The sequence below is a fragment of the Varroa destructor genome, unplaced genomic scaffold, assembly GCF_002443255.2.
Source record: "Varroa destructor unplaced genomic scaffold, Vdes_3.0 BEIS01000002.1, whole genome shotgun sequence".
Classification (NCBI taxonomy): Eukaryota; Metazoa; Arthropoda; class Arachnida; order Mesostigmata; family Varroidae; genus Varroa; species Varroa destructor.
In genome coordinates this window covers 25,196,067-25,223,549 of record NW_019211455.1, presented here as the reverse complement: position 1 = coordinate 25,223,549, position 27,483 = coordinate 25,196,067, and the positions used below count along the sequence as shown (strand labels likewise).

General features: G+C 42.0%; 1 protein-coding gene and 1 long non-coding RNA gene across 7 annotated transcripts in view; one reads left to right on the top strand and one right to left on the bottom strand.

Annotated features, from left to right (window-relative positions):
- MESR3 (misexpression suppressor of ras 3) overlaps positions 1–27,483 on the bottom strand; it is a 70,944-nt gene that overhangs the window by 7,598 nt on the left and 35,863 nt on the right. The window contains exons 1-3 of one of the 6 annotated variants that reach the window (XM_022793967.2): positions 14,588–15,444; positions 5,783–6,020; positions 5,135–5,230 (exon numbers count right to left, since the gene is read on the bottom strand). The exons of 2 other annotated variants lie outside the window; for them this stretch is intronic. In XM_022793967.2, coding sequence (XP_022649702.1) covers positions 5,135–5,191 — 57 coding nt within the window. In that variant the 5' untranslated portion in view covers positions 5,192–5,230; positions 5,783–6,020; positions 14,588–15,444. Of the gene's footprint in view, positions 1–5,134; positions 5,717–5,782; positions 6,021–14,587; positions 15,445–27,483 lie in introns of those variants that run through there. 3 more of the 6 variants (XM_022793966.2, XM_022793976.2, XM_086979236.1) reach the window with 3 other exon arrangements.
- Positions 20,534–26,557, top strand: LOC147757576 (uncharacterized). Its single transcript, XR_015320388.1, has 3 exons — positions 20,534–22,091; positions 22,334–22,691; positions 23,745–26,557. It is a non-coding gene; the product is annotated as an uncharacterized LOC147757576 (long non-coding RNA).

Below are 27,483 nucleotides of genomic sequence, written 5' to 3'. Positions count from 1 at the left end.
TACATTAGCAGAACACGATGTCTGTGTATACAGATATAACATGCGGACAAAACCTTAGGACCGAATACGATGGTCTTGGGTTCCGTGTTCGGCCCGATCACTTGCTAAATTTTCTACCAATTTTTTGCAGGAATAACAAGTCCCATATAATGCATATGATACACTAAACAAGTAATACAATGGCAGTGTATTTTCCGTAGCAGTCGAACCTTAGTTCATGTTGCTTGTGCGGTATTCGGTGTCTGCCTTCCAGCGCCCGCTAGGAGCAAGGTACCTTGAAGTGGATAATCGTTGGTATGTTCTTATAATGTATGTTACGTTCTAAAACAAGTCATAGCTGTTTTTGTTTCTTGCTTCCGCTAATTAATTCTTCATTTGTTGATTTTGAAGAGTTCGATGCCGTCGGGAGACAAAGACAGTGTCATATCTGTTCAGTCAGCGTTTGAAAAACTAACTTGACCTAATCCCGGTCTCCATAGATGGGTTTGACGGACGGCAATAAGGCATTCTTTTCAAAACTTCTCATTTGTTTTTCATTGAGACCAGCAGGCCACGGAAGGATAAACGTACCGTGTTTGACGAAGGTTTTGTAGTCGACAGTATTAGATAAAAGGGTCAACCTAAAAACAGCACTTTTGACCTAAAAATAACGCACTCCAAACAACTTTTTCAAGTCTGACGTTAATCTGGTAGTAACCTGTGTTGATATTAATTTGCTTGATCATTCGCTGATGCCACACAGCGGTGGATACTGGGCGTAGTGAGCTAAAATTCTGTATTGTTTCACATGTCCGTACTACCCATTTCTACTTTGACCCAATGAAATGACACCCTGTCAATGAGTAAATTCTTCGATTCCTAGTTTATATGATTGCTTAAGATTTAAGCATATATTATCAAAACTGCTTAAGACTAAGATTAAAGACGATCGCTTATTACCATATGATGGTAAAAGGCAGAAGCACTTAATAATTCGTCTACCTATTCATTACTAAATAAATTTGGCTATTACTCCACCAAATAAAGAGTCCGCCATTTAACGATAGAATAAGGGGTCGTGGATCTGTGCTCCTGTTGCGAACGGTCTTTTTCGCGTTCAAAAATGTTATTGATGAGATACGTTCATAGAGTGTGTGTTTCATATATTGCATCCATTATAGGGATACCATTGTTACGCCAGCTAACGGCGCGACGGCCACTGTCATATATCTGTGCGGAAAAATAAAAGATCCTATGTAACCAATCACTTCTATGTGATTTGTCAGATTCCTCATAGAAAACACCAATAGTAAACAAAAACAGAAGCAGCATTATTTTTATAGTTACCTTTGAAGAAATTATCGTTAGTTTGTAGTCGTGCTGCGACATATGTGGTCGCTAAAGGGTCCGGTGAGATCGCATATTTATCCACAGCTGACATTACAGTCGATAAGCCACTTACATGCCCCCCATAACGAATACGGCCAACAGTCCCACAAAAGGTGCTATTAACGCCTGCTATCGGCATGGTGAATCGCTCATGCCATTGCTTTTGCTGTGGTGGTGGTGGTGGTAACGGTATTTAGTGCCCGTCCGACGTCCTTGTGCCCAACCCACTTCCTGGCCCGGAGGGATGCGCTGAACGGGCACTTTATCTGCACAGATCCAATGGTCATGGCCACTGCTAGCTAGAAGCAACAACAGCTTCAACTGCTTAAGGCCGAAGAACGATACCCGTTCAACATTTCAATCCGCAAGGTGACAACGCTCTCAAAGCTGTTCAGCGTTCGGAGTTAGCGTAATCACCAAGCCGATGAACGTAACTACAACGATTGCTGGCTCTGCGCAGTACCGCTAATGGTGCCTAGGATACCGTATGCATAGTCCGCACTATATACGTATAGCTCCCATGGGGACCCCAGATTATTACTGACTGAATAATGGGGGCGGACCATTTGACCGCTTCGGATTTGCCACCGTCACAAGTTACCATATCTGTTATCCTCTCGTATCCATCGTAAGACTTGATGTGACCCGACTGTTGTGGTGGTATGAATCTAATAGCGGTCATATTCAATAGATTTTTGTAACGGTGCGTCTTAGCAAAATTCCGGCGTATTGCTTGTACTTGTGTATAAGATTGGCGACAAACATTCCTACTGGTAAACGGTATTAATAAGCGTATGGAAGTTCGATAGATATAGTAGCTTCAGCATCTGTCAATAATTTTTCACACTTTACTGCTGCAGCAGAGCCCTAACCCAGGGAGGGAGCCACGCTTTGCGTATGCCCCACGCTATTGGGGCACAGTTGACGTCGGCCGCTAATTGAAACCTTCATCTATTTATATCGCCGCGATATTTTCCCTGCCAGTTAACTAAATTGGCCTGTAGAAAGCTACCAACTACCAGTAACGACCCGAAGGACGACTACGATTATTATTTCCACTGCTTGCTAATAATAACAGTTCCCTTAAATTCAGTGTGATTTATTCGTGTCAAATAACGTTGCTCTTTGCAGTATTAGGTAATATTTTTATATCGATCGGCCGATCTCACGGTACTGATCCGCATTGATCCAGTGCGGCATAACATCATTGAAGTTTGCCTGAGATGTAGCAGGCCGTGCCCAGGGAACCGGGCAGACAAGACTGACCGCGTGTTGTTATTGCAAACGGCAGCCACTCCAGGGGACACTACGGAAAAAGGTCATTAATAGTGGACCACGTCCGTCATCCCTTCGCAGGACAACATCACGGCCAGGGTTCATGTCATCTGTAATTATCACGTTGCAAATGAGGTCATCATCATTACCATGCTCCTCCCTTTTCCGACCATTTGAGTGTGGACAGTCAGAAGATAGATATTAATCTGGGGTGTTCCATATCAGACCCCGCTTTTGCTTCCAGATGACCGCGCTCAAACCTGAATGAAACTACACTTATAGAAGAAAAAAAGTCGGTGCAAGCAGAGTATTCTAGACCCATTTAGTAAAGTTCTCTATAATCTTGTCTTTATCAAGACAAAATATTATTAAGGACACGATACAGTAACCCAGTGAATAGCGGTGCATCTAACGAAAACTTCAGTTCATTGTTCCAGAAGTCAACATAGCCAAGCTGAAGAACCAAGAATTTGCACTGGCAAATAGAGAATCCAAGTCAACCTGCACGAACCGTACAACTGTAATCAACTGCAGAGAAGTACACCGGTGCATAAGGCTGTTTCAAGAAATTGTGTTTCTACAAAGGGTAAACAAGTGTTTCCACGGAGACTGTCCCGAGCAAATACAAAGACCTTCGTAAAAGCTCTTTGTGCTTCTTCCTCTCAGCCAAATTTTCAAGTATGCTATGGAAAATAATGGTAGCGGAAGCTAATTTACTAGGCGCATCTACGCGCAATGGACATGATAATACGATACAAAGCATGTCCGTAAGTTGAATATAATAAAAAGAGGTATTTCTTGTCAATTCCAGGGAGCTCAATGAATTGCCATTCCGCTGGTCAATGATCTTCATAAACAACCTAAATTATTACACAATTTACCGAAAATTTATCGATCAATTGAAAGCGGAACTAGTTACCTACATGACGACCGATGTATAAACTTAAAAAACAATAACTTTCTACTTGTTATTTAGGCCTAATGCGGAACAATCCTCCAATTTTACTGCGCAATCGATTGCCTTTGTAACCCGTCGTCCCGCATCATCCATAGTAGTCGTAACGGGTATAAATGTCCAATGTAGATTAATGTCAGGTTTCTTAGATCTCTGCCAGCAGACGCAGCAGACCTTTCTGTAGTCCAATTATTCCGTCATAGTGCTGCGGCAAGGGCATAGTGTCACAAGACAAGTAATTTATGCCTGGTTTATTGGGTTGAGGGCCTGTAAGGTGTGATTCTCACGCGGCGGCCTACCTAACAACAAACCATTGTGAGCGTGGAGTCGGGCATTATCCATGTCGTCGCTTCTCGATTGTGTTTTCGTTTTCCGCTGATCGGATGATTCGAGAAAATAAAAGCTCAAAAAATTAGCAACTCTCTCGCAGCTCTTGATACTGATTCATTGTTATCGTGTCGTGGAGTAAACCGGCACCAGCTGGGCCACGAAGAAGAAGCGTCGAAACGAATGGCCGGATGCCGTCTCGATACAATCATTCTCGGGGCATCAGAGGTACGCAATATAATTTTGTGTATGTATATATATATATATATACATTTATAATAAATAAACAGCGCTGAGTGATGAGTCTGTGATTTCACGCATCTCATATTATCAATAGTCTATACAAGAGTCCGACTCGTATTAACTATTATAAAACGTGATTGTAAATGATGTTATCGCGCGCTGGCGAAATCCCCATTCGGCGTCACTTGTCGGCGCCAATGATTAAAAACATTTGCAAAAAAGTGCGGAAGATGATCGAGAGACGGCGATACAGCTTGGGTTTCTTTTACAGCGTCTACCAGCGAGTTTATTTATACTACACCCTGACGGTAACGGCCCATATACAGAAAGGGCCGTGGAGGGGTTACATCAAATGACGACAGCGGGAAATGATGATTCCCCCTCGATGCTTTTCTCTTTATCCATTTCGTACTACCTCTTTGTCTGTCCGTAGTAGATTTGACGAGCAACGCAATGACCTTTTTACTTTTCGGGCCTTGTGCGAGCTTAAATTCTTCGATAGCCTGCCTGTCTGTCTTTCGAGCCTCACGCTGTCATCAGGAGATACATCGTTTTGGACCTTCTATTGGAACGGAGCAAGTACTTACGCTATGCATAATTTGTCTATCTATTAAACAGTAATAGACGCGAGAGAGTGGCAGTCGATATTGCCATTAGTTGACTGTTGTTAACACCATTACCGTTCGGCCATAGCGACCTCAGAATTTCCCTTGCCATTTTGACTGGCATGAGTACCATTGGATCGTCGAGGAGGTGTATCATTGCTGGAGACTTACGTCTATTTGAAAAGTGCGTTTAACGTACGGTAGGGTGCAATCGACTAACCCTAGGGAAAACTGGCACACATATAAACATGATATATATATATATATATAGAGCAAACTCGTTTCTGCATTAATGTTTATCAAGCAATGTTTAGTTAAATATATCATATGGAAAAGCGAATTTTACATGCTGATGCCTTACTGTAATTATTGTGATCAGAGACGATGATCCGATGTTTATTTGTTTGTTTGTCGACATGCCCCCTCAGTCCATTTGCTTTTCCGTGTAAACGATGTGCTAGAAGGTATGTAACGTATTGTCATTTAGAATTAGATAAAAAAAAAATGAAGTGAGTGAGAAACAGTACTATCGACGAGCTGATCCATATGTCATTAGATTTGTGTGTCGTTGTATACTTTTTCGGCATCGCCAATGTTCGACTTCGCCTCTTGTGGCTTTAGTAGCGGTGCCATCGTGGCAGGAGCCCTTGCTGTCGCTGTTAACTGTAGCGCGGGAGCTTTGCGACTCTAAGAGAAAATACGCGAGCTTTTATCCGCGCGATGCAGAGGTACGCGACAACTCACTGCCCCTTGCACACGCGATTCGGAGAAAATCGGGCGGGAAATCAAAGAAGAAGCCGGCTTTTGCCCCTAGCATTGGTTTCGTTCTAGGAAGAAAACACCGTAACAGGGAAAGCTTCACGGTGACGAACATACTTGCCGACAACAAGCTAGATCGATTAAGAGGCGCTGATCGCACGCGGCGCAATGTCGTACCATGTTCCTAAGAAGAAGAAGAAAAAAAAAAAAAAAAAAAGAAGACAAGGAAAAATCGCAAAGCATCATCTACCGTTAGTTGCAGTCAGCTCCGTGTAGTCGTAACAAATCGGATCTGTCACAAGTGATAGCATCGATTGCAGGTACGCACGCGCACGACTACGTGGAAACAGCCATCGACAATAAGAACATTACCAGATCATGTCTATCCCAAATCGGAATCATACGACTACTCCAATCGGCCATAGCGCACGTACACCGTTGATGTGCGAGACTCGTGGACCGCATAAGCTCTGTTCTTGATCTTTTCTCTGCAAATGGTGATACAATGTACTTATGACGAAAATATCGCTAACACGATTTAATATAATGGTAATGGTGTCTATTGATTCGATTTGAGAGTTAGTTGGACACACGGTTAAGACAGCCGGTTTGTATAGACATTAATATTAGATCTACCGCTGCCAGTGGTAGCATGTATACATACACGACGGTCTTCAACACCATATTACACAGGAACACCACATTGTGCCAATGATTACGATCACTCAAGTGGCCTTCGTCGCTAGCTGCCAATACCGCCAACGGAAAGGCCGATCAAACGATGGCATTTTGAAGCAAACGAAGCTGCTGCAGCAGCAACAGTAACACGTGACATATCTAACCACTGAGAGATGATTCCGGGTATTCAGTGAGGCTCAAGCCTCACGGTGATTTTATCGTATCACACAGAGAGTCGTACCGATGATCGGAAGTTCAAGCGACTGGCCCTTCTAACATGACGACGTTCATTCCACGTCGTACGGGTGGATATGCATGCCCCCCGTCGCGTGTTTAGGTAAGTAATATAGCGCCAACCTCACTCACTAATGCAATACGTCATATTACTGGAATAAATAACTTGGAAGGTAGAGTGAAGATATTTTCGTTGAGAGATTGAGCGATCTGCGGAGATCGGCAGGACTGGCTTCGTTCGTCACGACGTATGAGTTAGAGTTTTTGTGATTTTTTGCCGAACGAATACGACCGCTGGCGAAACAGCAAACGCATGATTTTTTTATCCAACCATTTTTAAATTTAAACCACGAGGGCTTTTGCACGGTTGTAAATGCTTGAAATAGCCCTCGCCGCTTTGCAGTTGTACGAGGACCATTCTGCCGGTTACTACTCTAGCTATCGGTTTGCCTGTTATGGTGCCATACGATCAGATAGGTAGTTAATATCACCGATCAATAGCGTACATTGTAGTCCGTATTTGTACCTGAATCGATTAAGTATACATCACATTAGGGACGTTAAGCGCGAATGAGAAAAATTCAACGAAATCTAGATGGTGACAGCACGATAATGATGTCATCACTGGATTTAGCTACCGCAACAAGACGAAGAAGATTTACTATTATTATTTGTTCGAATGCATATAGATCCAAACGTACGCTAGTACTGTCCTATCTAGGCGTCAGCATATGGGGCCTGAGGTATCCGGGCATCTGATTTCAGTTCCATATAAAATCGCTTACCTCTGTTATTATCTGCCTATAAAGACAATGGATTTTATGCGATATGCGCGTAATATGAGTATATGGGTCTTCTACAGAGCTTACAGATAGGAAAGTCAGGTATGATCGTATAGTGCGTGTGTATGTGTATAACATTATACGATACGATTTATTCCTAAAGTATGAAGAAATCAACGCATGTGTTCTACTTTTTGCTAGAGCCGCTGTTTAGTGTATCTTCATACAAGCTACATATGTAGCTTTATATGTAACTGGCCTAATAGGAACGATCAAGTGTTTGTATTCACTGGTTGTCTGATATAGACCGAGCTTTACATACCATAATATTTCCATCTTACTCAATTCAGTCGTACCCTGCATTTTAAGCTGTGCATGCAACTGGACGAAATATGAATGAAAACATGCTACGTCCATTGATTCGGTGACTCGTTCACCGGAAGATAGGCAGTTTTTTACCGGTAGCAGACTTCTTACTTGGCCCTTAGATACATATCCACAGGTACAAATTATTCCATCTGACAGTAATGCAAACGTGTCCAACAGTTACCATTTACCGTACGCAATTGTTAATGCAACAAGTACAGCCAAATTGGTGGCGATGACCCATCGGCAATATTGATATTTCCTATTTCTGGTCCTTTAATAGCTCAATGATATATGTGTAGCACAGTGACTGCAGAAACTGCCTGCTTCCGCAACGCGGGCAAGCGCCATTGTGGATGGTTTTGTTGTGGGTACGAATCTCTTGATGTTATTATCGCCCCACGTATGCCGTATTTGTTATCATTATATGTCTAACTGCGTACCCCTAAGAACTTACAGCATTACTCGATATCAACTAACGACCATTGCGGTTAAGTTAGCTACTGTCCGTTCACTGATTCGAAATAATAATGTCACCCGACCGCTGGTATAGTGGCTCAGCATAAAACCGATTTTGGTAGGGCAGAAAGGTCGTCTAGAGGGTCCTGTTACGCCATAAAAAGAATAAACGTGTCCGAGTGACAACCAACACGTCTACGGTGATGTCGAAGTCAATGGACGTCGTACGGCAATCATCAAGCACGTGTTGCATGAATATAGTGGTACTAATTTGTGGGCGAAATCCAAATTGAATCGTTTTAATGAAAGTATTTGTAAATATATTTAGTGTACATAGCAAGCCATGGCCGCTCGCATACTTGGCGTCAGCTACTAACGGCAGGCAAAAATTAGCGTACTTCCATGCATTCGTACATCTATACATTACTAGGTAATGGTTTATAAACTACTTTCTATATGGTAGATTTGAAAGCAGAATTCTCTGATTTCGAAAGCGAATAGAGAAATGGGTAGAGCGGTGGACTTCTCGGGGTACCAAATAGGTTCGTGTCTTATACGCAGATGTAGATTCGTCGATTATTTTGGTGGTCACGCTATTTGCATAGCACGCAAGAACATTATCCAAGAAACAGCATGAAATGAAAACAAAAATAATTAGAAACGTAAGATCTAACGGTCATGATACTAGCAAGGCGTATGAAGTATTATACTCTACAGAAGACGCAATACGAGTCCAACGATCTGCACTGCTCAGAACAGAATGGCCATCTGAGTTTTTTTCCCCATCCATCACAAAGTAGAAGATGCTAAATGTGTTTATGCCACTTGTGCTAGTAGTGCTTTCTTCTTTGCCCACTTTATTCGGCGATCGCCATCTTGCCAAAATCGCACATCCATCAGGTCAATGCCCACCATCTCGTTGCATTAGCAACAGCATCAGAACGGCTATGGCTGTGATACTAAATAAGCTAATTCAACAATGGCGAATCGGTGGAACTCTGAAAAAATCCTTATTTTTGCATTTTTTTTTTAGCACGCGGTTTCCGTTTCTTGTTTCTGATATTGTTGTGGCGGTCGCATGAACTAGGTGACTCATGTCTACCTATTACAGCTTGTCCTAGATTGACTGGCGCAATTTTCGGCCCAAGTCTAGGGCAACGATCAAAGCCACTTCTGTGATATTTATCACCCGTTTGCCGGTCTACTACAGCCGCGAATACATGATATGACTATAAATATGAATATATATTCGGTACAAAATATATAAGATAAGTCGGATGGCATGGTTATCAGTCAGTGCGTTGATTTATTCGTGTAACATAGAGGAATATATGGACTGTTTTACAGTAAACGAAGTCACCATTTAGGCGGTTTAATGCTTGGCCTCGATAGAGACAACGATTAGTTTATACCTTCATAACAACGGCAAAATAAACATCATCCTACTAATTCGTAACTGTACAAAGCTGTATATCTGAACATTTTTTAGTCTAAGTAACATTACCTCATTTATATGATAGCGAAGTGCCCATCTAAACACTATCTGTTCTCTCAGTATACGCTTAACTGAGGCATTTTCTTTTGATAACCGTTGCCTTACCGATTTTGCAAACGTAGCCACTTGTAGCAACCTAATTTAAGTAATTTAATATTATCGTCATTTTCATCACCGTACGTTTACCAATTTTGCAAGGAAAACAGCTTTTGATATCTACGCTCGAACAGCATCTATGATTCTAACCTAGTATATAGATAAAAACTTTCATAAAACAATCACTCAAAAGCACTATAATGGCACAACGTAAGCAATGAGTATCAATCGACGTTACATCAAACAATACAGAGTAGCCAATTAGCAGGTGGCATCAGGAGGAAGAAAAAAAAAAACAGAAAAACTGCAGGATATCATCATTGCGTAATGAAATTGATTTTTCGAAATTTTCTTCAACACTATATTCCAATCGCTAGTATCGATGTATGCAAGTTTCTACTAGACTGCAGAATATTGCATAGGCACCGCCCGATAACGTCAATTAGATAACTGAGAGCGGTTGAGAGCCATTGCCTTGACAAAAACGCCAGCTTCGCATTTTAACGAGATAGGTCTATCCAATGTAGAGGTATTTTCAAACAGCTATAACCAGGAAGCAGTCGTTTCACTCAACGAATAATTAATTTTTAATATGGTCAATTTCTTATTCACAATATAGGCGACAGTTAGGCAACCATCCGATTAGCTTTGTCTAGCGTATGGCAAGGACGTCTGAACGAATTAACTGGGCCACCGGATAGAGGCAGTGTATGTTTGTGACTAGCAAACAAACGAACACCCGACCAATTCCTTACCGATATTTACTCAGTTCCCCTTTTTATACTTGAATAACGTGTATATAGATACTTGAACTTTTACTGATAAGTTTGTTCAGTTTTATAGGTGTCCACTTGACTACATATTGGCAGTAATTAAATTCTGCATGTTTGTTATTTGTTGAATTCTCATTAACGTGTGCATATATCTATTGAATAGATAAAGTTGCAACTGACCTGGACCAAGTGGGAAGAGTAGGTCCACGTGATTTGCTAGTGGGCGATTAACTGTAGACAATTAATAGATGAAGGTCGGATATGTGAGAACGCAAGTGCAACTGTTCAGCTAGTCTGGGCCTAAGGCGCGTGAGCCTGACAAGCGCCACAATGCAAGGCTCGTTAGTAAGGTCGGCGCCTAACCCTTATCGTGGTAGTGGGTTGAAGCTTTGGGTCACGGCAATACTGTCAGTCGCCTACATTGACCGCATTTTTTGCGCAACGGTCATGAAGGCCACCATACCTAATTCGACTTCGGGACCCCTATACCGTCAGGTTAAGTATAGGTTAGTTGTACCTGTCTTCTAATCGATTGCAAGACCTAGACGAGCCGCACGAAGCTTTGGCTATGCGCCCACATGATTAGGCTGTTGAGCGAGAATAAGTAAGAACCAGTTAACCAATGGACAATGAGATGTCCCGAATAGACATTAAGCAATCAGGACAAAGCTTGCGTCACATGTCCTGAGAAGATCAATTAAAATTATTTATGTCGATTAAATATCATGAAAAGTTCTGTGACAGTTTGAAAAGGTCACTGTTAATTTTAGAGTCTTGAATTTATTGTTTTTGTGTCAATTTCGATTCCTTTTTATTTTTCTCCTATTCGAACTGGTGTGAAATGGAGATTTAAATTGATAGGTGACAGGTGGTTACGGGTTGTACATGCTGCGACCATAGAGCCACAACGTTATCCAGAGCTTGTCTTCAAGGCATTCAGTAAATGGTTAGGTAGAATTAGTGAGTTCGTTTCGATAACTATCCTCAATAGGCAGTTACTCGGCAGGGAGTAAAAAAAAAATAGATTGCAGGGTCAACAATCGAACTAATGATATGAAGCAAACACCTCGCTCCGTTTTTTGTCCCACCCTATAGTTAGCATATTGCTATGGCTTGTTTCATCGGCCTCGTAGTATCGGACTAAAACTGTCAAATCGTTCTGATTAATCTTATAACTATAAAGCGTATGGACGCTCGTCTATTTTGTATAGTTGGTCCAGTGCGCATCATGATCTCTCCAGAACAATGGTCATTTCCGGTTTGTCTCTGGGTAAGTAACGTTTCTACAAATAAACTTTTACAGTGAACTTTGTCTGCTAGACCGCTTTACGTAATCGTGAAACATTTTGTCTTGTGAGCGTTGCTTGTCGAGTAGTTCGATGGAGTGCGTTGTCCTAGCAATAGGCGTGACGCCAACAGTTATTATGCATAATTGTTTTATCGCTTTTCAACGAATTCAACGACCTTTCATTCTGTAAATAATAAAGTCTGAGCGAAAGCTCAATGCATACCAGTTTTCTAGGGGGTATTTTGATCAAGAGCCTTGACTGCGGGCGTTCCATTTGTTTACTTTCTACTTCATCTGTAAAAATGGCATCAATAGCCCTCGTCTGCTTCGGTCTTTCTGTAAAATCATTGTATAGACTATGCATGCCTTTTTGCATTTCTGTATTTAAAAAAAGTATAGTCAATAGTTCTTTGTAAAAAAAAAAAAAAAAAAAAAAAAAAAAATTCATTGTTCTGTTATTCCCAGCGAGAGATTCGACGGCGGTTGTGCATTATCGTTACCATTTTTCGTATCTATAAGTGTTTTTCTTATTTTGATATTATTTCCCCGAAACCAATCATTCCTCTGAGACGATCTCTCAATCAGACGATCTCAAATGGATTAATTACTACAGTCAATTCCGTTGACCATTAGGTAAGGTCAGGTGATATCTAATTTAAAGCACATTTGTACTATTGTGTAGTTGTTTGAGGTTTATGTTAATTAGATCTTGCTTCGTATCAGACCAGTGGGTCACTTTGTGCCCACCCGCAAAGCTATCAAATGTTCGCTACGACTATATACAGTGCCTTACTGCTATACATAGTTGAAGCGATTACCCGTCGAAGTTTCTTACAAATTTCATTATTCAGTCTTACCCCTTCTTCCGGGGTCACTTTGTTCGTAGGCTAATTAAATGGCACCGTGTGTCTGTTCTGTCTCACGATGAAGACATGCTATACTATTATTTTTAGCTGTTTCTGTACGTATACGTTTTGCGTATTTCGCACAGAATTATACCTATGAAAGATCACCCCGTTTAGTTGAACCGAATAATATTGATATTGATACGGTAATGCAACAAGATGATAAGGACAACGGCAAAAGGCAACCATGAATCGTCAATTACAAGAAAAAGAAACACATAGAATACCAACTTAGAGCTGAAAAAACTTCACAGCGTATCGGCTAAGTGTCATCATCGCGTTAGCCGATAGCTAATATGTATACACGGATGCACCTTCTACATAATACATACAACGGGAATACACAATTGTGTGACACCAGCCTTGAGGCCCTCAGTTGTTAGGCTGTCAGGTCGAACACGACCTACTCAGCCTAGCCAGCGAGGCGGAACGCGACTGTTTTCCAACGAATATACGAACGTCTCTGCACTGTGTAATGGTGGCTTGACGCCACACATCCTACATGTACGTACATACTGGCTAAAAAAGTTCGCATGTTTCCATCCACCGTGCTAGGATACACGTGTCAGTCTATGCGACATCGAAACCACAATATCCAAAATAATGATTATTATTTTTATAATCGTCACTTCACTGCTGTACGTTAGTTCAACCAGCTTTAGGATACATCGTTCGTTCGTGACGCTTGTCTTCGCTTGAATTCTTTCTGTATATGTATATAAATTATTTTGATCGTGATTACTATATTAGCATTTTCGGGCGACAAGGGTCGTCTTAATAATTCTTCACTCTGACCCAACTTTAATATATATAAATCAACGTTACCGCTGGTGTCACTGTCAATAGTCTTCCACGGTCGGCCTCTACGCGCGACTGGACGCACTACTGCCGCCATGCTGCCCCTATTCGGCGCGGTCTTCGTTGCCGCTGACCTTGAACAGCAAAAATAGGTTGTAGTACGTTTCGCGTTTTTACAGAGTTAGTACAGAGCGTTTCGCGCAGACGGTGAGTTCAGAATAGAAGAAAAAAACGGTTCGATAACAAATCAGAAATGAGCCAATTGGCCCGAACAGAAAGAACTGGGCGTTTCTATCGTAGTTACAATATACGCACACGAACAAGCATCGAAAAACAGAGGAAAAAAATGTTTGATTCAATGCAGAGTGCAATACCGACGAATGCGAAATGTATGCGCTCGCCGGCTCGCGGCAATTACTTAAATTGGCTCTTTCGATAACTGCTTACTAAAGATAAACACCGCCTGATAGATGATCAGTTTTATATACATATATATATATATATAGTCCGAGGCGGGCTGCGCCAGCAAGGGATAAGCGCGCCGCGTCGGACACTGCAGCGTCTGTCGACAGTCACTACTATTGATTCGTTCAATGCATTGTTGTTGCCATTCTTATTGCTGTGTTTGCTATTGCTGCTGTTTATTGTTAATTAAAACGTTGCCAACTTATCGTAGTACCCTCTTGGAGAAGCCTCGGCGGCCACTTTGCATGGACAAGTGAATCGAGATCCGTACATTATGAGATTTCGTCTGTCGTCGTTCTTGTAACACGCAAAAGTCGTCCGCGGCTATGTTAAGCAGGGGTGCAGAAGTCAGCCGAACCCAGTTACAGAGATAGCCCGAACTACAGGGACGATCGACTACGTATACGCCGGTGCCATTCAGTTACAAATAAGAATAATGAGCGTGCTTAGCTATAAGCATCGGAGGTGCGCCTTTCGGAAAATGCCAACAAATCGTCTTTATTGATTGCTAAAATCACTAGTTACATGTTCTTTCAAACGTGACTTGTTGGCAAGTCGTATTTGTTTACCTCTAGGATAAGGCACACTTTTTACTGGTTTCTGTGTGAGTCAGTGGAGCGAGAGTACTTTAAATCGAAGCGCGATTTCTAATCCAGGAAGCGGCCATTCTCGTATTACGCAGAAAAAAAGAAAGCAGCGTTGCTTCGAGTACTTACCAGCTTGAATTAGCTAGAAAATAGCTTGTGAGTGGTCGATCGAACATTGCTGTTAGGACACGCCGTCTGCAGTAACGCGTATGTTGACTAGCAGTCTGTCTATAAGCACTGGCTGATGGGCTTGCTCGAATAGGAGGATTACTTAGCCATGAAAGCGTTTATCCGTCACACGTCGTATATGATATATTCACTAAGAATGGAAATAACAAAAGTGGAACTGTTGCGTCAGAATCGAGCCGATGCAAATGTTTGCTAGTACGAGTGAAGCGTCAGGGAACGAGCGAGCTGACGAGTAGCAGCTGCGGTTGCCAGGCTGTCTTCAGTTCTCAAGTGAACTCACGCTCGAAACGTGTCTCCTCGTACGCTATGGCATCCATTATCCATGCTTACCATTTTCATTATCGCAAAGTTGTTTTCGCGGAAAATCTTTCGCTTAGAGCCTGCAGAGCGAATTGCTCTCGACAGATTGAACTTGTTCCATATCTGTGCAGCTTTCTTCCGATCCGGGACGGACATGGTACGCATTATTGAACAAAATGATAATAGTAAGAATGGCGCAGCGAATAGTTCGTTCGAGGAGTGAAGCACAATGGCACGGGCGGTACAGGCTTACCTGCTGAAGCGCTATAGACTATGAATTGCTTTTGTCTTGTTTTTGGCTAATAGAACGCGGCGGATATCTGCATACAGTGTGCTTCAAGCGGTCTTCGTTGTCGAACTGCACACAGTCTTCTCGACTACGCTAGACCTGGAGCCAGCGGCAGCTGCACATTGTACGCAGCAGTAGGCTGATTAGTTGTTGTTTGTATGATACAACGCACGAATGGAGAGGGGCGGTAACAGGGAGCAGAAAAAAAGGGCATTCCTATTTAGTCATCCTTGGTCATCATCTGTCATTCCTCCTCTATCGAATAGATCGCATTCTATTTGTAACTTATCTTAGACAAATTGTAGACTATTTCTGTCATTTTCGAGAACAATATATAGCCCCTGCGTGTCTACAACATCTACATATTTTCTCTGTCCATTATAGCAGCATTTCGGACAGGAGAGTCGGCGCGGTCTCCTTGGTCGTCTTCGAATAACGACGATTGATTCGTAAATTCTCAGAATCGACTTGAGCAGTATCGGGTGAAAACACACACAGTAATCGGCCGGTAATAAAGAGAACGAAAAAGAAAGCTGAACGATGCGCCGCTTACATAATAGCCTCGCAATAGCACTGCTCACGTACATTTAATCTGTGCAGATATCGAAACTATCGGAGCTGTTGTGTAATAATCATGATTCCTGTGCAATCTGAAGTACAAATCAAATCGAGGTACCTAACCCGCATTTTCGTTTTGGATTTCCCCCGTCTACTGGAACCAGCCGTCATCATGAAGAAGGCATTACCAAAAGTGATATCTTTAGCGATTAATTCGACTGCGGTGTGTTTGCTAAGGGCCTGCCATCGGTTGGCAGAACGTTCACTTACGTCTTTCGTCTAAAAGACGCCTCGCGCTGACTGCGGGAACGAGTTGAACGACGACGAAATATGTCGGTACGTGAAATTGGGCAATGCAGAAAGTTACATACATTGATTATTATTATAGTTCCATGTATGTTCCTATGTTTTTTCTAGCGTAAGCCTGTCGTGTAATTTTCTGATGACAAGCACGTGCATTAACATTGGTAATAGCTGCTTGCGACAGCATTATCAAGAGAATTGCAGATAGTGATGAAGTTGATACCGTATGTTCGTGTTTCCATAGAGAAACCCTATATGCTCCGTCCAGAACTAATTAGATCAATCGTCCGTCTTGAAACGATTCAGCTTCAATCTGTAATACTAACTAAGCGTTGTTCTATTTATAAATAACGCTTGGAATATAGATGTTTGAGTGGCGGTTATCTTGCTATTTTTTAGGCCCATGGCTATAAACGTCAGTCATCCGGTGTGCCCTAACACCAACGATGGGATGATGTCATCCAACCACGCATAGGGATAATGTCGCTTACTGCCTGTTTGTAGAAGCGGCAGCTAGTTCCCCTCGTAAAGAATCGCCGCTAACGCCGGCACGAATAACGCCGTATAAATATTTACACTCGACATCTCCGCCTCGACAATGGGCCTGTACATCGTTCTATCGGCCCAGCGAATTCAAGGTTAACGTGGAAGAGCCAGAGAAACTGATCTTCTGTCGGTCTCATTATACTACCTTTTCAAGCTATCAACAAATACGGACGAGCAGTCAAACCAAACATAAATGAATAATAACATTAATAATAAGGACGTAAATCAACATTATTGCAAGAACATAAACACGAGAAAGCAAAGCTTAGGAAATGACTCAGGGCAGCGTCAGAACGACGAGAGGAATGATTACGCTTGTAGCCCTATCGTTTTGCCCGTGTAACTATTTAGTCAGCGATAGCACTAAGTGCTGATTATACGGCGCGTACTATAGTTCTCGTGTCGGTTAAGTGACGAATACAGAAATGTTTTTTCGATGCTCCTCTGTCAGTCAGCGCAAGCAAATTTCAATCTCCAAAAACAAAATATATAAAGATGATTTGGTCGAAGTTGGAATACAATTTTATATCCCGCCATATCATTAGCTAAGAACATGATATTCTAAGCTTTCGTATAATAACAGACGTTGTCACGGGTGTTCTTATTTAAATTTATGTCGTCTATAATTGCTCTTAAGGCGCAGGGTGTGCCTGATGCTGTCGGGGCAATTGGTCTTCAGTACGTTTTTCACGCGTAAATAGCACATGTCGACTTGTATACATGTGCGCGCAGACAAACGGTGACATTGAAAGTCTTCGCTAGAAGGGCATTTGACTTGAGAAGTACCGAAGCAGTTCAGATTTCAGCTGAATCGTCGTAATGAAGTTCGCCACGTTCTCTGTCCAGCTTCATCAGCGGAAACAGGAGACGCGATCCAAGCGCTTCAACACCGAATATATCCTAATGAGCATAAACGGTGTCCGTTGAGCGAACGTCTGGCCAACTGTCGTTGAAGAATTGCGCAACGAATAATACATTCTGTGAAGTGATGGTAAAAGCAGTGGCAAAAAACGTTATAAAAGCGTAAAGCTGTGCTGGAAGCGGTAGGAAACAGCCCGCACGTGCCTGAACAGTGAATTGTTTTGCAATACGTGTGCGAGTACGTAGCGGTGTTCGGCTGACATCTGTCTCAGAAAACGCGCAGATTTATTAATTCATGAATAGAAGCCTAGGTAAAGATTAGTCTTCCTTTTCCTGTCACGGCCACCACTACGCCTCACCTACAATGTTACTTCTAGCTGCCGCATGATCTAATAGACGAATTGGGAAATCTGATCCACAGGCGTACGTGTAACGCTGGACGCCACTGATTTAAACGCAATTTTGTGGACAAGCAGTTTTATTATAATGGCAAAACTTAGCTTACTATAGGGATGACATCTGCAATTGTACAAATGGCTGATGGCGGATAGGCCCATAACGCACACGCTGAAAGGCGAGAACAAGAAGTAAAACGAAAGACAACAAATGACTGTATCGTACGACGTCCATAAAGATGTAAGGACAACGTTTGTGCGTAACTACTTATTGCCGTGTTGGCTATTAAGCTCGCCTTCGACATTTAGGTCGAGTTTTTCTTCATCATAAGTCCGTATCAATTACAGTAGCGAATTATTATTGCTCGTCGATGCTGATGTCCGGTTTATACGAACAAGCAACACCTCCTAGTTATTGGTCAACAACATTTCCAAGTACCTATTTCAGGCTACGTATTATAGGAGGAACCCGACATCGAAATAGGCGTGTCTTTGGGCTAACTTGGCTGGAATGATATTTCTACATCTGCTCTTTCACATCTACTATGTATTGAGACGGACTAGCGGCTATAGATGTCCAATGGCGTGCGTAAAATGTCGTCTACAGGCAACAAACAACAACGTAGACAGCGATAGCAAGTTCAATATGAACAGCGGTGCCGCATCTTATCGCTTATACGAGCAAATAATAACTAGTGACTATTAGCGTTCCACAAGTCACCCAACAGAGCGATATGTTTAATCGTACAACTGCTCATGCAATCGTTCGATAAAAAGGTTAGGTAAAGATGGGCGTGCAAGTATTACATCGACCAGCGTGCATTCTTCATTGCAAACAGCATAATCGTTCAGCTATCAGTTTTTTACCATATTATTGAGTTGACGAACACCATACAGTTGTCCCGTGTAACTTGAAGAACGAAAACTCTCAAAGCAAAAGATGGCAGGAGGCGATAAGAAGGATCAGACTAGTGTTTCTGCGTGTGGGCGTGTATGTCCGTACCAGCTGCCGTAACTACAGCAAGCGCATCGTGCCATCATCGTCTCCTGACGACCGCATCGATATCATTAGAAACAACCCTAGCCATACTTATTATATTCTTAGTATAATTATCGAGAAGCGCCAGCGGCTCATGTCATTGTGGTAGCAGTGAAGGGCAACCTCTTGCGAAAAAGACCACGGGGGCAGCGCCGACAATGTACGCTGACTATGATCACCAAATTCTCTTCGAAATTGAATACTCCGTCTCGTCCCGCTTAATAGTATAACTTACGAATAGCAGCCAAAATAGTAGGAGTAGTTCAAAATTTTCCAATTTCTTCATAAGAGTATTGCTTGAATGGCGACAATCATAGTTATCAGCAAGTATCTTTATTCGTTTCGCTATACCTGTCTATCCTCCGACTGCTTGTCTGCCGATAGAGAAGTACATTGTTGTCATTTTATCACACGATAATATTTATATAACAGCAGACCACAACTAGCAGCCCTGTCCGTTGACACCAAATGCTGTTTCTCATTCATGTCATGGACTAAGTGAATCAACTATGCACCTTTCTACGCGTTTACCGCTAGAAAGGCCATATTTCCGTGATAACAAAGCAATGCTTACGCTCATCGCAGGTGTAACCGTTAAATTACTCGCGCCATATCCGTGTCACTATGGTGATCATGTATGGACAACAATCATTCCCATAATCATTCACCGCGTCATCCAATATAGTACTACTACCGAACGTACGATTACTATGGCAGCAGCAAGACTTTGCTACAAATTCAGCTAAGTTATCTGACAATTTTGAACGCACTATAATACAGTAGCACACTGGAATTATATAGGGGGGAGGGCAGAAACACGCCCACGCAGACGGACAAACATCAGCTTCTGTTACATACCGGCCTAGCTCGACCAGACAGCATAGATACGGAGCCATAGTGCCTCTGGCTTTTCATTGGCCTCATTATTGCTATATTGTCGGGCGATCACCATTTGCAAACCGTATTAGACAATTATTACAACTGCAGTGCTGACGACGCGAGACGAGAGTTCGAGAGGATCGATTTGGAAGACCTTCTTCGGCAATTCAATTGCGTTCAGAACGTATATAGGCACGAAATCTTTCTTTTCCGCATAGTGACAGTTATAACCATAACGCGATACTTTCTGTCATAGCAGCAGCAGAAGACGAAACAGAACTTTAAAAAAAAATGGCAACTTCTGTTAGCTGCAAAAGTGGTTCTGTTGGTTCACAAATGCCCCTCCCTTCCCCGCATCCCAGATGCCCATTTTGTAGAGGCGGAACGCGGTCGTCATTGAATCAGTAATGATTCTGGTCACGGTATATGGCTGCCAGATAGAAACGGGCACGATCTATTAGCACGGCTATTGCCATTCGACCGACACCCAACCTCCCGCATGACCCCACGCCCTTGAGCGTACGATTAGTATTGTCCTCACTGATGGGAATGTTTCGACTTTCCAAAAGTACTTACAATACCCAGCTATGGCATTAGCAGTTCCACTAGTGTTGGTCGCGCTTCGTTGATTAATAATGTCAACATCTCGTTCCTTCCCATGTTTTCTATTTTCAAATCTCGCTTGTTATTTTTTCTCCTTTTTATTATTCGTCGTCATTTGATTTGATCTTTTTTTTCTACTGAAAGAGAGAATAACGAGGATCGTTACCTCGTGTTATGTATTTTATAAGCTACAAAATCAAGATACGACAAACGCATGCGGAGATAGATAGGTTTTGTATTGGGAACGTGCTTAATTGTCGCTGCTTTTTTAGTTCCGATCATCAATCTTGGGTGGGCGAATTAAAGTCGACGGTAATAAATTTAATTTGATTTCGCTATTCGTCTTGTTTGCCCGCAAAAGGTTTCCATGAAACGCTGAAGAAAATTTTGCTATCTGGTCGAGTTGACAAAATTCCCTCCTTTTCCTCTACGCTGACAAAAAGAACGTTTATCCTTCTCTATAAGATGTTTATCGCTGCAATAAAATTAACTACGGGCAGGTGAATCAGTAAAATGAAAATGAAATCAAGTTTTTGTGAAATACCCAACGCCACGAAGTTTCGCTTCTAAACGGGCGCACTTTATATTTTTTTTTGAGTAGGGCAATTCGTTAATCTGTGAACTGCGGGAGATTCTCATCGCGGCATAAGCATGCGAGTGTGGAACGTTTGTGAAACATTCAAAAAACATGCTCCACGAACGGCCGTTAACTTTGATCGAATTATCTAAACAGTCCATTAGATAAACAGGTGACTAAACTTGGTGCATGTGCTGATAGAAACCGCATTTTCTGCCGGTGACTGTGCGTGGATTCCACTGCCGCCTAATTGTGATGTATTAGTTGCTTCGAGCTGTTTCGTCTGCTCCCGCTGTTGGTCGTTTGTTTTTTGTTGTATTACTGGCGTTATCGAGAGCGATACGCTGCTGACTACAGTCAAACGTCGCTTGGCGGAACATTTCTCTGCTCAGCGGTGCCGTTACCGCTGCGGCTGAGGGAGAGGGGGACTTGTTACTTGTGTGTTTACGTCTTTTACTGGTCGTGGTTAGGCACGCAAAATTGGTTGGGCTGGAGAGATTCAGATCCAATACGCACTTGTCGTGTACTGTGTCTGAGAAAGCGGATGGGTAAAGGTTGGAGAAAGACGAACTGATTTTACAGGGTTGTGATATAATGTCTTATACTGTTTTTTCTTATTAACTTATCCTGATTAAAAGCGACGGATAGGATTTGACTTGATAGAATGTTTGATTTTTGCATAGTAGAGCTACTGCTGCACCATAAGAATAATAATAGTCATTCTTGTCATGTTCGGCCAAAGCAGTGTATAGTTGTGTTTATATCTTATGCATTAAGCAACGACCACGGATTTGATCGTTGATGGTTACTAAAATATCTGTTACTACATTCGTGTGGCGCTGTTGGTGCACTTATTATCTACTATGTTATCAGCTAGTGAAGAAAACTATCGGTTGAATAAGCAAATCACGATTTGTTGTATGCAATTACACCATAATCGAAAATACAGATGTAGGCAAATCAAGTCTCATTTGTCCGCAGACGGCAGTAGATAAACGTAGAGCAAACAGCTTACAAGCTCAGCACCAAAATTAAGTTTGGCGCACTCACGACCATAACCGAGTGAAAGAAAGTCAGGCAGACTTGGAACACAGGTAATTGAAGTATTCTGATCAATTTCAAGGTCGCATGATCATTGCGCATTACCCGAAACGATATTTTTGATAATTTCATTAACTGGCATAGGAATGGCCTTCAACATTTGGATTCAAATACTATTGTTATCCTAATAGGAAACAACAATGACTTTGAAAAATGACCCGAAGTTCCAAAAAAGAGGGAGCTGAAACTTTCGCACATAAGCACGAATTTGTCTTTGTCAACACGTCAATTGCAGACGACTTATTGAGATACTGTCAGCCAAACCGAAAACGACGCCTATGAAAAAATCGAATGGGACAAATCGTGTTAAACTAGATGCTTGATTAGAGAGTGCGGGTACAGGTCAAATAAGGTGGGCCGGCGGAAGTGATACGATGAATGGTGTAAAACTAACCAAGGGAGCGTACGCCCAAAGTACAGCCTAATGAAGAAAGCAAAACAGCAAACATCGCGATCTGCGATGCGAATAGTCGACGGGAATTAGAAACGTATTGTCGGATTCCTCTGCGCGGTAAACAGACTGTTTCAATTTTACTTTTCGTCTGTAGTCAACGCTAGGGCCAAATCTCTCCGCCAAGACACGAAAAGTGCCGGTCAGTAAATAAATATTAGCTTACCATATATCTGTGAATACACACGTAGTTCGGAGTATTGTTGAAGAAGTTTGGCTTTTAAAGAAACAGTCCTTGGCGTATTATTCTAAGTGGACTAATAACTTCTCTTTTGTCAACATCTTACGTAGTATTACGATACTTTTCGAACACGTTGTTAACCTTTGAAAGTTTTAAATGAAATGACATTTCCTCGCTCTAGCTCATCCTCAACGCTGCGACTAATTACATTGCTGTCCCCGAACAAGTTACCTTTAAATATAAGGTACTGTATATATATGTATATATATATATATATATATATATCTATCTATCTATCTATCTACAGAGCCTTACTTAGAAGCAGCTTTTATCCCATGAAGCTCTTTGCGCTGACACTTTTCAATTCCTACAACTTACGTCCATTAGAATAATTACCGTTGTCATCTGAACTTCCTTGATCCATCTGTGGTTTTGCGTGCCGTAATTATTGAATCATACATTACGTCTAGTTGTTATTAGAAGCAAGCAGTAGGAATCGGTTGTATATACATGTGTATGATTGAAGCAGCAGTGATCACGTACGAATACAATGGTCCGGCATTTTCTAGTCAAGAAGCCAAATCTTGCACTGTAGACACAAAACAAATTTGATATTACCTACGATGATGAAACGCGAACAACGACTTGTAACCATTAGCACCCTGCATTATTTTTTCCTCAGTGCGATGACTATCCCTGTCCATTCGCTTTCAGTATTTAAGTTGTCCCGCGTCCGTATCATCCATACTGTCACTCTTGCTTAGTAACATCCTCTGAAGTTTCTACTCGCACAATTTGCTTTACGTCTAATTTTCCGATTCTCATGTCCTTTATGCTGCTACCGCTATCAACAGAGCGAACATTCTGCTCGCTCGCCCGTTGTCTGTCTGCATAAAATAGCGTAGCGACAGCGTATCTCACAGTCCCATAAGTAAAACTATGTCTGCTATAGTAGACCACGCGCGTTAGATTCTATCTGTCTATCTAGGTGATGTTATAAACTGATTGTTCCAGGCACCCTGTCGACGTTGGACTGATTCCCACGAGGTGAAATTATTTTTCTCCTACCTCCATTGACGGCGCACCGAGTCAACATAAAGACGCAGGCGCACCGCTAGCGGCAGCTGCAACAGCCGCTTTTGATGGCTTTAAAGCGAATCGCATGTTGCGGGGATTGCACAATGTTGTCAGAGTGTTTCTTCTTCACCACCCGCATTATACTTCAAAACGTGTTCAACCAGCGGAGACAGGCAAAAAACGGAGAATCCCCTCTCGATTTAACTGCAAGCTGTAGCGTTACCCGGCTTCGCAATATGCCCTGACTGGAGCTGATGTCGCTATGCAGCTCATAGTCGATTCAGAAAATTTAAGGTGCCCACAATTCAGCAGTGATCGAAAATAATATACTAGCAATTATTAACAAATCATACCAGAAAGTACGTACACCCCGTAAGACAAAAGTGAGCATAAACAATTACCATCAATCAATTATACATCAGACAATCAATTATAGCAATTCACAATATGTTTCCACAATTTTAGTGTTTCGTGTACGTCGGCTATTATTGTAGGAAGGGCATCGTAACTCAGTGATCACCATGCTGGTCCCATAGAACTCGAGGCACAGCAGCTGTTTACTGGATAGCTATTCAATCTGTTGCAAGCACCGGGGCATATTCCATGGGTAAAAAACAAAAATGTAATTTTAGGTACGCACATATACATTGGACTCGCGGCTCCATTACTGCCATCGGATATTTTATCGTACTGCCTCGGGTAATAGCAACGTGGGTACCGCATCGCATGCAAGGCGATACGATTGGGAAAAGCCAGACTAAGCCGATGTAATGGGCACTTGCTCAAGTAAATGCAAGGGGTGTTAGAATTTCTATATGTGGTACAGAGACAATGAAAGTCCAGCGATCCAGTCAACGAGACGCCAGGATACAATTTCTGCGGTGTAATACTGATAACGACGGCAACAAAGCAATAAATAGCAATAGACATTGTAGTGACTGCCAATAATCCTTATTACAACGGTGGCCTCCGTCGCAGGGTAAGAAAAAAAAGCTAGGCCCGCGTATACGCCTATACGATCAGAAAACAACCGATATGATATAAAAAGAAGCCCGTGCCATCAGCGGCACCGTCGATAACGGGCGGAGGTTTCCCTCCGGGAAGAAGGGGACAAGGAGCGACCATTTCAAAGAAATGATATGCAGGGTAAATGGAAAAGAAAATGATTATGGTGCGGCACTATATATATATATATATAAGTATAGGTTTTTTCGGATGAGTCTTCTTCGTGCTCCTTTTTGGTGGCAGGATCAGGCGAGGAAGAAGCAGTCAGGGTGCTGGGGGAAAACGGTGCTTCAGAGATACTGAAGCACAAGAAACATACGCCGACCACGAACGAAATGCGTCATCGCCCTTGCGTTGATGTCAATTGGGGTAAAGCGAAGTTGCATCGTTGTGGGGTTATCTATTAAAGAAAAGGAAACGCGTCTATCAGCTTCGACTTACACTCGACCCGACTTGTATAGTGGTAGACAGAAGAGGACGAAGCCGCTTTCCGTTAGGTGATCTTTAAACAACGGCGGAAAAAGGATCGTCTGACTGAGCAGTGGAATTATGAAACCGATACAAACGTACCGGTACCCTGATTGTTATGGAGAACTCCAGTCTATCGATTTGCTTGCGAGTATGCAAGTCATAGTGTAGATAAGTTATAATATGTTCCTTTTAGGGACTGGCCTTGGCCAGATCAAGCGTATTTTGCGCTCAACTAACCTTTTAGCTACTGCGCGACATACTCCGCAGTACCCCATGGCAATCCACAAGACACAGGTGTAAATTAAAAAATATAATTATTGCTCGAAAACCTAATCGAGTGCTGTTATCATGTAGACGTCAATTTAGCATGAGCCGCGAAAAGCGTTTACGCCACAAAAATTGGACGCATGTAGTTTTTAAAAGCGTAATGACTGATTAAAACACAATCTGTTTCAATCAGTCATTGCAGAACAGAGCATGCCATTTTATATATAGGAGTGAAACCTTTAACAAGCTGCATGTGTAGAAGTGTGCATGCCGATAACATCCGGATGTCGATCTAACAGTCGACAATGTTCATTGCGGTTTCAACCATGTTGTAGATCCTCCTAGCCATCTTAAAGCACAATTCTTGTGGCGGTTATGTTCTCACCACAACAAAATCTATCGTAACGGGTCTCGACAATTTGTTTGATAGTGAGCCTATTTAATGCACGCACTCGATGCCCTCGTGCATGCAATGGAAAACGCTGTCCTAATGTAACCCTTCGAATAGCGATTTTCGACTTAATTTGTGTCCAGGCGATTCGAGAAATCGACGCTTTCTGTTAAAACTCGAAGCGTGCCTTTGAACTAAGCTCTACCGATCACATATTGAGCCTCCTTATCGATTATCATATCATAAACCAAATGTCACTCCAACATACAATAACAGTAGCACAATCAGAGCTGTTCGTGTTATTACTGTGAACAGCTATAGAAACAAAGACGAAACTCTATATAAATATTCTGACTTTTTTTGTTTAAACAACAGGTCTCTCTTTGGCTGCAAGCCGGTAGATAGCGCTCAGTCAATGTGCAGAGCAACTAGCGCCTGGTGGGAGGTTATTACCTTGGGGTACGATGTAAGTTCTCAATCGGCTAAATAGAAGATTTCTATTTTAAAGCTCTTAATCAACTTATTATTTACTAGGTAGTTAAATCAAACATAACATATATAGCGAATTGACGTAAAAGTATCAACATCAAATGTAGAGGTCGACTGGGTTCGACTAGCCAGGTGTCACAATTATATGTTATTTTGTTCCGTTACAATACGAGATAATGAGAAAGTCAATGGCCTAACAGAAACTGCTGATTTAACAATCTTGTTTCATGTAGTTAGCACAATATTGAAGTATGCTATAATGACCCGCCTGTGCGTGCTAAGAAAAACGGACGTAAAAAGCGTGAAAAAAAATGTGCACCGAACGAGACTTTAGCCAAGATAACGCAACAGGATGTAAGAGATTACACAAAATTATAGATGACCATCACAATCGTGTACATTTATCGTAACATAACAACCCACTGGATAATTTCAGCTGTTATTTTTATTATTCTACATGCTAGTTGTTAAAAAGCTGGACTTGGTTCAAGCGAAAGGCCGCGTGTCGCTGATAGCAAAACTTTAAGCAAGTGAGCTAGTCAAATGAAAGCTTACCCTAGTTTTAGAGCTCTTATGACACAAAAAAGTAAACTAACGAGAGTAAGTGGTTTCTATACCCTTCTATGCTGTCGAAAAATTGTAGACGGTAGAAAAATTGTGTCCTATCATAGAGACAGTAGAAAAAGGATGCCCACAAACTTCATCCTAAACTATAATCCTAACAGAAACGGTTAGAAAAGAAACAACAGAAAAAAAAACATGGATAGGTGTTATACAAAAATCACCGTTCGGTATTATTAATTTTATCGAATATTTGTCGCCAGCGGAGAAGAACCTCCCCTCAAAAACTGATGCAGTCTGCAAGTGACCAACTGCGTAATGCGGATTATCGAACGTGCGGAATGGTAGTTGAAGATCTAAGCTGCGCGTCTACATTGTCAGAGGTGAACTGTCTTCGGCATCGAAAAAAAACAAGACTCCCAAGTTAATTTCAAAAGTTCTTAGCATGTCGTTACGACGCTTGTATGTAATACAGTCGATACTGTGGCACAC